General features: G+C 37.3%; 1 protein-coding gene across 2 annotated transcripts in view; it reads right to left on the reverse strand.

Moving 5' to 3' along the window:
• Nucleotides 1-13128, reverse strand: part of FMN2 (formin 2) — a 155910-nt gene that overhangs the window by 5874 nt on the left and 136908 nt on the right. For both annotated transcript variants that reach the window (XM_064708441.1, XM_064708442.1), the window contains one exon: nucleotides 12206-12355. In XM_064708441.1, the coding sequence (XP_064564511.1) occupies nucleotides 12206-12355 (150 nt within the window). The remainder of the gene's footprint in view (nucleotides 1-12205; nucleotides 12356-13128) is intronic.

Raw genomic sequence — 13128 nt, forward strand, 5'->3', positions numbered from 1 at the left:
GTTGGATTCCTAACTGCCTGCTAAGGTCATGAGACAACACAGCTCCCTGTGGGTCTCATGTTAATTCAAAACAAAAATGCTCACACAGCAAGGAACCCTTGATAATGCAGCTCTTTTCTAAAGACCAGGTCCCATTAAGTGTCACTGTCAGTGCAAAACGTTAATAACATGCCACCCTGTGAAGGAGGAAGTCTGAACTTCTGTGTCCCTGAGATAGCCCTTCAAAAAATGATCCACAACCTCCAGATTGATAAGTGACAATTTTAAGGTTGTGTTTCCCAAATTTCCAGTATTATGTAAGAGGTGCTGGTCTCAATAGTATGGTTGCGGTTCTCAAGGTTTTGGGAGCTTTATGAAATTCCTTGGAGTTTGAGCATATTTATTCATACCAAGGGAAATACAGAAGATGAGAAGCATGACTCCCTAATGCACTTAAGGCTGAGAGCAAGCAACCTCTCAGTTCCAACCATATCCCTGACTCACTGTGTGGGTTTGGGACAGTCCACAGCCTCCTGGCTCGCATCCTGCTCTCTGTGCAGGAAGCTCCAAGTGGTTGGACAGAGACTCAGTGAAGTCCATGTGACCCACACATATGCTTCTTCAGCAAGAAATGCCCTGAGAAATGTAAAGGTAGCACACCAAAGGCTCATTTCAAGGAGGTTTAGTTTGTGACCATATTAAATCTGGAAGCATGGAGAACTGTATAAATCTACAGCTATATCTAAAAAAGAAAAGCCAGCAGACTGATGAAATAGAGGCAAAGGCAACTATTAGCCTTCCACAGGGCCAAATCATAAACCAGTGATTGTGGTTAGCAATTTTGACAGTGTGCAAATATATTTTGTGAAGGCTGATCATTCAGCTTAATTAAGATTTTATTAAATGTAAAATTAAAATAACTTAATCCTTCTGGAAGAGGAAAAGGATGTGTTTTGTAGGAGCATCAGCAACATTTAAACTGTGTGACCTGGAGAAGCAGATAAAAGGTTACATTTGAGGTAAGAGCAATAGTCTAAGTCCAGCTGGAAAATAATTGCGACTGGCAAGTTTTTGTCATCTTAGGTTTTCTCTATTGGCCACAAATGTTTTTTTTTCATCTTTCCATGAAACTAAAAAGATTTAGGCAAAAGGACATTTCTTGTCAGCTCATTACTGGGTCAAGCCATATTTCTCACAATGGCAAGCAAATCCTCCTGCTCAGGCTTTTCCTGCACTACTTCCCACTGACTTCGGTGGGACCCTGATTAGCACCGGAGGTGCAAGACAATAATCTAAGACAAAAAAGTGCAAAAATTGCATGAACACTACTGATTGTGGGTTAAATCAACTATGGTGAGTTAATAGAGCTTTATGAAGAAACTAATGGACCTAATTCAATAATGGGAGGAGGAAAAAAGGATTTTTGGAGAAAACAGCACAAGACTCCCAACAGTCACAAAAGGAGAAGCAACAGAAACACAACAACATATTTCCAAGCTCCAGTCCAAAATGACACTACCACTGTGCCAATGCAGAGCTCAAAGAGGAAAAAAACAGTTAAAAAGATATTCTCAGGAAAGGGGTGGGTATTTAATTGTCAGGCCTTCTGTGGCAAAATAGGCTGCCACTGGGGAGAAAAGTCTGAGGAAGGTGAGTGTTCCCCAGTTCCTAAGAATTATAACCCTTAAGCAAAGCAGGCATGTGATAGATTGATTTACTGTTCAGAAAATCTGTTTCTATTTAAACTATTTAGTTCTTCACTACTAATACTTTTCTGTTAGAGAAGCTTTCACTCCCCTCACAGAGCCAGCACTCTCAACAGCAACCAAATCCTCAGAAGCAGGACAGATCTTCCAGGCATGATCTGAGTGTGACAGAGGAAGATGGAGGGGGAAAAGACATGGTGTGCTCTTGGAGAAGTCAGGTGGTACCCTTAACTTGATAAGTGTGGTGGGAATGACTTGCAAGCTTGCAGTGTGCTAAACTTTGCTAAACTGATGCTCAAACTGCCCCACCTCATACTTTACAACCATTTCTTAAAATCACTTTATTTCAGCAAAATAACTTTGGTTCATTTACTATCAATCCCTGTCCCATTTTATGCCAATTATGGCTCAAACTGAGCATATTAGTTTGACAGAAAAAATAACATCAGTTGTGCTACCTTTAGCAATTTTTGCCTCTTATTCTTTTCCCAAGTATTTTCTTGATTTTGTCTTAGTGAGCACATAATTCTATAAAAACTAGAGTTCTCAGCCTAGACAACCAGAGAGTTGATTAAATCTCACTGCAGTAATCTGAAGAGCAGAGTTACTCAAGCCCAGGACAGATTCTATAAATACTTGTTAAGAGCACTCATCACTTGAATCTCCTTAAATAATAGATTTAGCTAAAGCATGTTTCCCATTGTTTCAGTAAGAATATACTTCCAAATAGCCCCAGCAATAAGAAAACATGTAGGGAACATAGAACATTGGGCGATCAGTGGATCTGTTAAAAAAAACCCAAAAAATCTACAAGGGAATGAATAGCTAGTCACTTACAGAGCTTAAGAATTATAGTCTTGAAATCTGCTACTGAATAAGATTGAGTCTATCAATTGTCACCTGTAACAAAATAAATAGTTTCTTATTTCCATCATAATAAGAACTTTTCTCCAGCACTATCATCTCCTTGTACCTCACATTTATTGTGAGACAAGCACATAAAAATTATGATTAAGTTTAAAGACAGCCTGTAAGATGAATAAAGAAGTTTCACTTCAGCATGCACACAGGAAAAAGAAACCAGACATGCTTAAAAACCCAAAAGACAGAATGTTTTTATCTACCTTCTAGACCAAAAGCCAGCCTGGCCACAACCTTATCAAGGCTTTGAGACTTTCTGTCATCATTCAATCCATTGAAGGGGTAGCCACTTCCCTGCCACTAAACATTAGTAATTTTGTCTGAAGTATCTGTGGCAGACAGATTCATTTCTTACTGGCTCCATCTAGGCTTGGTCACCTCACACTTCACTAGCGAGCACAGCGACATGACAAATGTAATCACAGTGAGAGGACTGGAAAGTTGTGCCTTAGATAGCAGAGCTGCTCGCAGAAACTTCCACGATAAACTCAGACAGATATTCCTTTTACAGTTGCCAGTATAGTTTATGAAACCCAAAAGACATTTTTCTGCAGATATTCTGCATTTTTTAACACAAAACAAGGCTGAGGCCAATACTCTTTATACTACCAAGTGCTTATTATCAGTTAAATAAAAGGAGTGTTGCCAAAATATTTTATGTACCTTTGTCTGGGTTGAATATTGAGTTAAACTTGTTTATAATAATAACAGTACCTTTACATCTAAAAACAAATAAAAAATCCTCCACTAAATTATCGAATGCCAAATGTCTTTCAGATTTCAAGGGCAAAAAACTTTAAAACACTCTCCTTGAACTCTTCCAGGATAATGTTCTTATATTTTATTCATTGACTAAAATATTTAAGATATTTTTTGCTAAGGTAGAAACCAAAACAAAATCCATAATGGAAAATTACAGTTTCCAACATAAAAGTTGAATAAAAAAATGTAGAGCTTTTACTTTCATGCCAATAGGCTTGAAGTGATGACACAGATATGATTCAGTAACTGACTGCAAAGACTTTATATAGATAAGAAGTACACTGTAATGTACCTGGTCCCCTCAAACAAAATAATGAAACCTAACTTTAGCCTACCAATGGAGAGATAATGTATTAAACTATCCTGACATCCCTGCTAGCTCCTTGCATGGTTAATTCAAGGACCATAAGGCAGACAGTTGCTGTTGGAAAGACACAGTGATTAATCATAATTTTATCTAGAGGACCACAGACAAAGAGATTAAAACATTGTAATCTGGCCACTTAACATAGACAATAATCTGCAGCAGGACCCTGAATAAGATACCTCCTCTGTCAACAGTGTAGACATTGGGGAATACATTTAACATTTTTTTCTAGTGTGAATCATGTCAAATGGGCCTGAAATAAAGCTTCAAGGCCAACTGAAATGAAAATTAAACTTTCCCATTTACAGTCTCACTGTGCTTCACCAAACACTTAAAAATATTCTGAAAGTATTGTAATTCAGACGTATTTAGTTTCCCTTGGTTCTCTCTAGCGATCATACTCTTGATGATCTAGGAGTTCTGCTCTTGTCTGTGAAGAGATATACAGATATAAGTAAGTAAAATAAAGAGAACACTGTGCAAAACATGATTTAAAGATTATAATTTTAAAATTCAAGAGAATTTCACACTGAAAATGTAATGAAATAGAAGAATTGACCTGTTAAAGAGTGGCTGTGCTTGTAATAAAATGCAAACATACATATCCCCACTCAAATACATTAAATTTTCAGAGTGGCCCGTATTGCAGGCTGTTCCTGGCTACCTTCGGGCAAGATGAAAATCACTTTTCTACAGACTTGACATATCAAGATTGAAATTATACTAAGAAAAGTTAGTCATCACCTTCCACTGTTTTTCTTGGAACTGAAGCCAGGATGCTCTCAAAGAAGCTGGCTACATTTGGGCTATTTGATTAGGAAATCTAACAGGAAATTATAAGGAAAGTGAAGAAGACTAGAAGTGAGGTAAAACTGGTAACATAATCAGCAAGCAAAAGAAACAGGAGTGTGAAACTCGGTGTTAGCTGTAAAATGTTTTCAAGCAGCAGATGGGGTAAAAGAAGGCAAAAACCCAAGTAGAAAAGGATAAGCAAAGTCTTGGTAAACAGACTACATGGAGAAGACGATTCTTAAAGAGAATAAGGATATATATCCTGGACAGAAGTGTTGCTATAATGGGTATGTTGGGGCTACTACATTGGATAATTGACAGCTACCAAATTGTAGTACAAGCAAATATGAGACATGAATGAATAAAAGGGATCAGTGAAGAGAAAACAGAAAAGCCTGAAGTCAGCTGGAGCGCCACAACACTAAGAGATCTCCAGTGCACGAGATGGGAAAGTAAGAGGCCTTGAACTTTGCTGCATGAGGTCAAAAGTGCCCATCCATCATCAGGTAACAACTCAAAAATTACTGCAGACATCTTTAGGTTCTTCTCAAGAACATAAGAAAACCCTCTGATATTAGACTACTCCCTATACTGATGGCATGAGACACGCACAGAGCCATGCACTTACACTTAATGGATGTTGCCACTTGGCCAACTCCGTGCACTGGTTTGGCAAACTGCTGGAGTGCAAGGAAGTTCACATCCTTGATAGTTCAGGATCAGTCTGGGTTACAGAAGGTTTTAAGCCTTTGTGAGCATTTCAAATGTTTGGGGGCTGATATTTAATGACAAATGTTGCTTGTTTGTAAAGCGTTACAATGCTTTATTGCACCTCAAATGCCAAAGTGATCCTTTTGCCTGGGAATAAAACCACTAACAAGTATAACAAGTGTAGTGCCTGACAAAAGTTCTGCTTACAGTTTTTAATTACATAATTATTTTCACCGGTATACAAGTAACTATTGAATATGCAGCCCCTGCTTTTATCATAGACAAATGCCATTCTTTAGTCAAGAGGCAGTGAACAGGAAAAGGTTAAAAAGAGATTGAAAAGATCCCATGGTAGAAATAATGGTATCCTGTCCTATCACTACAGCTTTGACTATCACACCCAGTCTGACATTACAGCCATAAAAACAGTCTGTAAACTTCATTATGAAATGATGATTCTTAGCTACCTTCTTTTTATGCAAAATACACATACTAGGATGCAACATGATGTGCCAGCATGGTACAACACCATCACCAGATAGATAGTATTGAAGAACCCTTTGCTATTTATGTGAGGGTCATTCTGGAATCCAACCTCACACAAGTCATGAAAATTAGGAAATATTGCACATTTGGAACTAGTTTTTTACTAGATCCTTCACTTTGTTAAAGTTTAATATTTGTAAGCACCAGTTGGCTCTCAGCTGTAAATGGAAATATTTTTCCTGTCTTATAAAACACAGGATTGCTTGAAAATGTTAGACTAAGGTATTCAAAAGGATTTTCTACCAAAGATGCAGACTGAGAAATGCATCTCCAAATGCTTTTTTTCTCACAAACCTTTCCCTCAAAAGTAATGCTAAGAAATGAAAGTTCTGTTCACCTCCACCTAACCAAAGTATGATGATCTATTAATTTAAAAAAAAACAAACAGAAAAAGTAATTGCCAAAAATGCCCAAGGAAGAAGAAAACAAACCATACACGTTAAGCAACCTCTGTTATCTGGATAGCAAACAGTGTCTTTGTGAGGTACTGCCTCACAGCTAGCTACTGAATCTTTGGTGTGTTTAGGCTTTTTAAAGTAGATTTTTCAGGGCCCATAACAGTATATTCTGATCAGAAAACTATTCAGGTTAACAATTTTGAAATACTCCCAAAAACTAAAGATCCATGTAATTATTCAATCGAATGTCATGTAAAATTGTCTTCCGTTTTGAAATGTCATTATAACTGAGTTGTAAACCCATGCCTACCAGCATGCAGCTCAGTTGGTTAGAGTGTAATAAACACATTGAGATTAAAGCTTCCAAGAGACTTCAGCAAATTTATCTGTCCATGACTACTCACCAACATAACACTTGGAGCTTTCAGTTGGCATTACAGGAGCATGCCAAGCAAAATGTAACCCCACTAAACATATTCCACATGTTCATCATTTCCTTCTCATGTTGCAGTCCATATACATTTTTCTTCTCTTTTCTTCCATCTCTGCATTTCTTTGCAAGTACCTATTCCCATGTCCCTCGATGTCTCACTCTCAAGTCTGACTCACTGGTTCATATTATAAGCGTTAAAAAAATATCCCTTAAATTACTCTGAGAGGACATTGCTCGTGCTATGGGATTTAATGCCCTCCTCTGCAAGCAGAAGTGGCAGCTTACCAATATGCTCCTCACTGTGCAACATACAGATATCCCATGCCAGACTTTAAATTGCTCAACAGCAAGTTTTAAATCATCCTGCCGAGGAGTCTGTAGGGAGACATACCAGTCTTTCTGCAGAGGGAGATCAATGAGCTGTGGAGACATGCTGGCCAGGAATCTCCCTTTCATCTAGATATACACAGTGTGACACACCAGGTGCCAGCTAAACTGCTATTCTTACGGGAATGGGCAACTTCTGCATTTGAGAGACGAGTGCATTTTTCTGAGTTTATAGATTATTTTTAATGTGTCAAAGATTTATCGTGGGAGTTAAAGGGTTGAATAAAGTCAGCCAAAAGAAATTCTCAGGCTTAGTGTGATGCAAGATATCAGGGACTTACAGAATTTTACCATTGTGTTGATCCTGCTTATGAACTCTCCTCTGCTGGCATCCCTGACATAGCCTCTGCTCAGCAACACAACTCGTTAGTAAAGCAAGGGCCTTTGTGTACCTTATACCCACATTTACAGGGCACCTCTGTCTGCCCCCCACTCCTTCCTGCTCCAGCTCTCCCATCTAGAAATACAACTAAGACAAGGCAAATCTTGGCCAAGTTTCACAGGCCCTCTAGAACAGCAGTCTGAAGAGAGGGAAGCACATCCAGAGTTGGAGAGGACTAACAAGTGTAAGCACCTTACTCGCACCCAGAGAAAGGGAAGGGGAACTGCAGCCCTGCACACAAGCTTCTGCCATATCATTGATCCTTTCCTAGTGAGGTCTGAACTGGTATCTGTGACCTGATGATACTAACATTTGACAGCAATGGAACTTTGAAACCTAAAATTTCCTAAAGGACTCACTGCTTTTTGCTACTGTAATGAGCCAGGGTTCTATTCCATGGCCATAAAGAAAAGATGTAGTCCTAAAGATGAATAATTGTTGTTCATAGCAATATGAGATTTTCTGATAAATAACTGCATTTTTACATCTTAGTTCCAGGACCAGCAGTTGCTTAAGTTTTTAATTTTTCAGAACATTTCAAGACTTCCCCCTTGGGATGTTGCTTCATGAGCTCTTTTTATCTTTCATTCTTAGGACAGGAGATCTTTTCCTGGTAGGAAAATGGTAGGGTCTGGGCAACAATTCTACAGGCCTTTGCTGGATGTCAAGAAAAATAAAAATACTTGCTCTCACAGAAGTATTAGACTGGAATAGCACACTTCAGATTGACTACATCTAACTACAAACGTAAAGAAATGTGCTTAGAAGCTAAAGAAAAGAGATTAATGAGAAAAAGGTTGATACATTTATAGGTCAGCTCGTAAAAGACACTTTTTTTCAAAACAGGAGGGAAAACTAGGCATTTGTAGATTGGTTGTCTGATTGCCTAAGAGTTTTTCTAAGAAGCGGAGGCTTGCAGAGCTGTTACTGCAGCTGTATAGATGTATAGATATATATAGCTGTATAAATATATAGATAATAAGGGTGCTAAACAGGAAGCTTGTGAAGTTCAAAATCATACTTTCTCTTTTCCAGCAACATCAAAAAATATTAGGGAAAATATGTCAGCTCTTCTAGTCTTTCTTGCTGATTAAACACAAAATGCAAGCTATACTGGCAGTAAAATTTTCAAGAGTTTGCAAAGTCTGAATGAAAACCATAAACTATGACTAACCCATTATAAATATATTTAAAGGACAATGACAACAACATCATAACTGGAAAAACTCAAAACATGCCCCAATAAGTTTGATTATGGCTCTCCTTTTCTCGTGGGCTTCTCTGCCATTTATTTTTTCCTTTGGTGGGCTTCTTGTTTATTTTGGATTTTTTTTTAAGTTGCTTAATCAGAAAGCAGTATTTGAAAATTTTCACTTAAAAAGATATATATATAGGATAGATATATCATCAGAAATGTCAATCTCCACAAAATATCATAAAAAAAGTTTATAAACAACCCAATATCAATTTCTGATGGAATGATCTACTTAGCCTTAACTGTGGTGTGACCACAAAAAATAGTACTGCTCAGAAAGCCTCTTGGCAGACCTATGCTTTTACTGTAATTTTCAGATGCATTTTTTCTTTTTATTTCTGCTGTATTTAAAAGTTTATCATATATAATTTCCCCTAAAGATGGTATTTTCCAGTTCTGCTTTACTTCAAGCGAGAGAACAGTAAAAGCAGTAGAAAACTTCAGAAAAATTAATTGTTTTTAACTTTGCAGCATTTTTCTTTTCTCAGCTTCTCGTAAGGAAATACAAAGTCTGACACTTCAATGTTTATCTTTTGCATATAAATGCCTGGCAAACCAATATGCAAGTTGAAACGCCAAGTGAAAAGTGTTTAAAATAAGAACTGTCTGACTGCTTTTGTTAGAACATACATGCTTAACCTATCACTAACAAAATATAGTACTACCTATGGAAATACCATCTATGAAAATTCTTTGGTTAAATTGTTGTAAAAGAATAAGTAAGATGCATATTTGCAGTTACTAAATGAGGAACAGCCTCCATTAGCAGTCCATATGGAAACTGGGATACAAAATATACTAGAAAAATCCAACACAACCAGAGCTTGATAAAGATGATGAAGCTAAAAAGAGAAGGGAATAAAGCCATACATTTGACAAATAATTATTGTAAATAAAGTATGTTTCATGAGGCAGAAACCTGGTCAATAGCTCACCAAGGTGGCATACCACAGTCTTTGAAAATGTCTCGCCATATCTGTCACTTGATTTTGCTGCCAACAAACAGTTACAGAAAGTTTCTCTCATCATTAGTGTTTTAGCCTGCTCCTCAAATTTATCAGCAGAAAAAACTCCAAGAACATTACCTAAAGGGGAAAATCTACTTTCTTGAAATAATTATTTGTATTTTAGTGGCAATAGGCAGTTTTCAGATTTTTGTCACCTACAGATCTCTTGATCTAGGCCGACATTTTAAAAACCATCACGATGTACATTCTCACACCTCTGGGGAAATGTATTTTTCCATTGAGATTTTTCTTCTTTGATTTCTCAGTACCAAGACACCTTTATAGCACACCATCTTGTCTTTTATTAAGAGAGACAGAAATGCAAAATCAAGAAAAAAAGCCTAAAAGACAACTTCAGATATCAGGTTGAACTATGATTGGAGAAAAGGCATTTTCTGTGCAAAGGCTTTGGTAAGACAGTTGTTTAACTAAAGAAGATCCTTAATTTTCAGGAAAATTATATATCTTACTTTAAAAACTATTACTCTTACTGCTAATTTGGCCAAAACATTCTAATTCCTATAATGTAATGAAGAGAGCTTCACTTTGCCAGACCTGACACAGCAGCACCGTACCAAAGATCTGAGAGCTGAGTACAACTAGACATCAAAGGTCCCCAAAGTCTAAACCCTGTCTCACCTGAACAAACAAATTGAGTGGAAGATTTAAACGTGATGAGGCAAGTAAAAGTTAAAATTCAAACCAAAAATCTACTTGTAGGTAGATTTTCAAGATGAATTATTTTTATTCTTAATTTCAGTGACCTCCTGGACTGAAGTTATGCTGTCCGACCTGTCCCCCTGGGAAAACCTCCTTCAACCCACCAGTTCCAAGCCCCAGTTTGAACAACAGTCCCCCTTGCTGTTCTTCCAAGGGATCTCCCAGTTTCTTTCCCTACTGTACATCCTTCTCACTGCCCTTTCCCTTCCCTGTCACATCTTGTCCCTGCAGCCATTTGGTAGGTGACACATGTTCAGTTCCTTTCGGGCTACAACCACTCTTGCCCTAGAAAGGGCAGGCTGGCAGCTTTTCCCTCTGCTGCTTCAACACATCTTCTTAGTATACACATACACTGACACTCAAAGAGGGTCAAATGATTGGTTCTCAATCCCATTCTTCTCTTAAGCTTTAGATGTTTAAGGAGGAAAAAGCTCTGTGCTAATTTAGTTAATGTCTTTTGAAGAAAACTATTTTCCTGTGAGAACCCTCTGGGGGATCTATTGCTTTTTAAAAAGAAAAATAGCTTAGTATTTTGAAATAAAAGGACATTTTGCTTAAATCCTTTTCTATAAAATATATAAAGGCTAAATTAACCTGTATTAACTAGGCAGCTAAATCGCTGTATAGGAAAATCAAAGATATTATTTAACTGTCAGTTAAATCAGTTTCCAAGAGATATACTTAATTACATAAAATAATTCAGACAGTCAGTAATATGAACGAGATCCTCAGAGATCTGATGTGCTGTGTTAACATTTGCACCACGCTCTTACTATAGTAGCAGAACCCAGGTTTTTTCACTGTGAGATTTCTTGTTCCAAAATGTACCCAGTTACAGCAAATATATATGTTATACACGACATTAACTGTAGAGGTGCCTCAGGGAAGTCTTCAGTAACTTTCTAAACCAGAAGTCAGATGTCTGTGACAATAACATAGGATGAGACCACTTGAAAAAGGCCTGTTCTTGTCAAATTACCCAATAACAGGTTGATGTTAATAATTAATCCAAAGCTTCAATCCCATCAATTTTTACACTCAGATGTAGCTTCAACTCAAGCTGCCAACAGTAGTAGGATTATACAACAATGCTTAGAATTTACATGTTTGCATATATTTAATTTTTCCTGATCTGACATTTATTACTATTTAAACAACTGATTAATTTTTGGCATAATTTTTACAAACAAAGGGCGACCACAGTGGACTATCTGCATGCAGATGAGTAGAGATTTCATAACTCTTCTAAAACATGGACCAGACACCATGGTTGATTTTCAAAGCTCCTGTCTCATTTCTTTACGCCATATTATACCACACTCTCTCTTGTGTACCCCATCACCAAATCACATATTGTGATTTGCAATATGATTCAGTCTTTTTTAAACACAAGGCTAATTGACTTATTCCTTCCGTCTTCCTTTTTCCCAGCATTGTCAAACAAATATTTACAATATGCCATGTCCTAATGCCTTGACTTTCTATGACTAAATATGCTAATGAAAATTTTAATTAACTTTCAGGCCTAAAACAAGTCTTCCATTGCTTGGATTCATAATAGCATAGTAGTTACATGCTCTGCCAAAAACACTGTTCAGGTAATAGACCCAAAAAACTTTAGCACAAACTGGTATTAAAATTCCATTCAAAAATTAGGATGACTGGGGGGTTGGGGTGGTGAGGGTGGGTGTCATGATCTGTTAAAAAAACAAAACCTGAGAAAACTCCAAAAGGCATTCAATGGGTTGTGTGCTAATGAAGTGTGGCTGACTGGTTTCTGTGCAATTGCTCCCAATAACATTCTTTGAGAAAAGCCTTTGAACAAACAAACAAATGTACCTTTCTTGAAGAATAAGTTTGTTTTCCTTCTTCCAGAAGTCTTTGAAGTCAGAACTGAATTCATGCCAAATACTGAAGAAAGAATGTGGGGACACCTCCTTCTCGCCCATTTTTGGTTTCATACAGAAATAGGCTGTAGTTTCCAAAAAGCTGTCAAAGAAAGCAGAAATAGCAAATGCTTCAGTAGTCACTGATATTTATTTCTTTTTTGTACTTGACACTGAAATAGTATTTAATTATTCTTGGTAGCAGATCTAAAATAAAAGAATAGAAAAACATACCAGTTCTGAGCTCTTCACATATAAGTAGGTATACAATGTAAGATGATTTTTCAGTAAAGCTGGCATCTGGGATTTATCACAGTTTCTAGTTTTGACCAAAGTATTTTCCATTTGAAAAGCTAAAATGAACACACTGTCCACAGCCCTGAAAATCCAGATATCCACACTCCCCCATATGCTGCTTTCCTGTTGTGTTTAAAGCTGTTTTCAAAACACAGAGTCAAAACCCATCAAGGACTGTAAATAAACTTCAAGTTCTGTTAGGTCTGTGCTACAACACAATAGCTTAGGCTGGAGACTACACAGAAATATTAAAACTCAAACCTGCTTTGTACTAAACAAGAAATGACGCAACAGAAAACTTGGCCCAGGAAGGGCTGTGCTAGAAAACAGGTGCCCATTGTGACTCTACCAGAACAATCCGACAATCCCTTCTGAGCACAGCGAGAACAAAACTAATGCAGCAAACACATAAGCTACTCCTCAAGTAAAAGCTACTCCTGAAATGCAAAGGCCAGATTTCCCACACTGAGTGAGGACTGTGAGGGCAACTGAAAGTTAATGTATTTCTGAGTTTGAACTGCTTCTATTTTATTTCAGCAATGTTACAGGAAGGTACAGAATAATTATTTTTAAAAATAT

The sequence above is a fragment of the Zonotrichia leucophrys genome, chromosome 3, assembly GCF_028769735.1.
Source record: "Zonotrichia leucophrys gambelii isolate GWCS_2022_RI chromosome 3, RI_Zleu_2.0, whole genome shotgun sequence".
NCBI classification, from domain to species: domain Eukaryota; kingdom Metazoa; phylum Chordata; class Aves; order Passeriformes; family Passerellidae; genus Zonotrichia; species Zonotrichia leucophrys.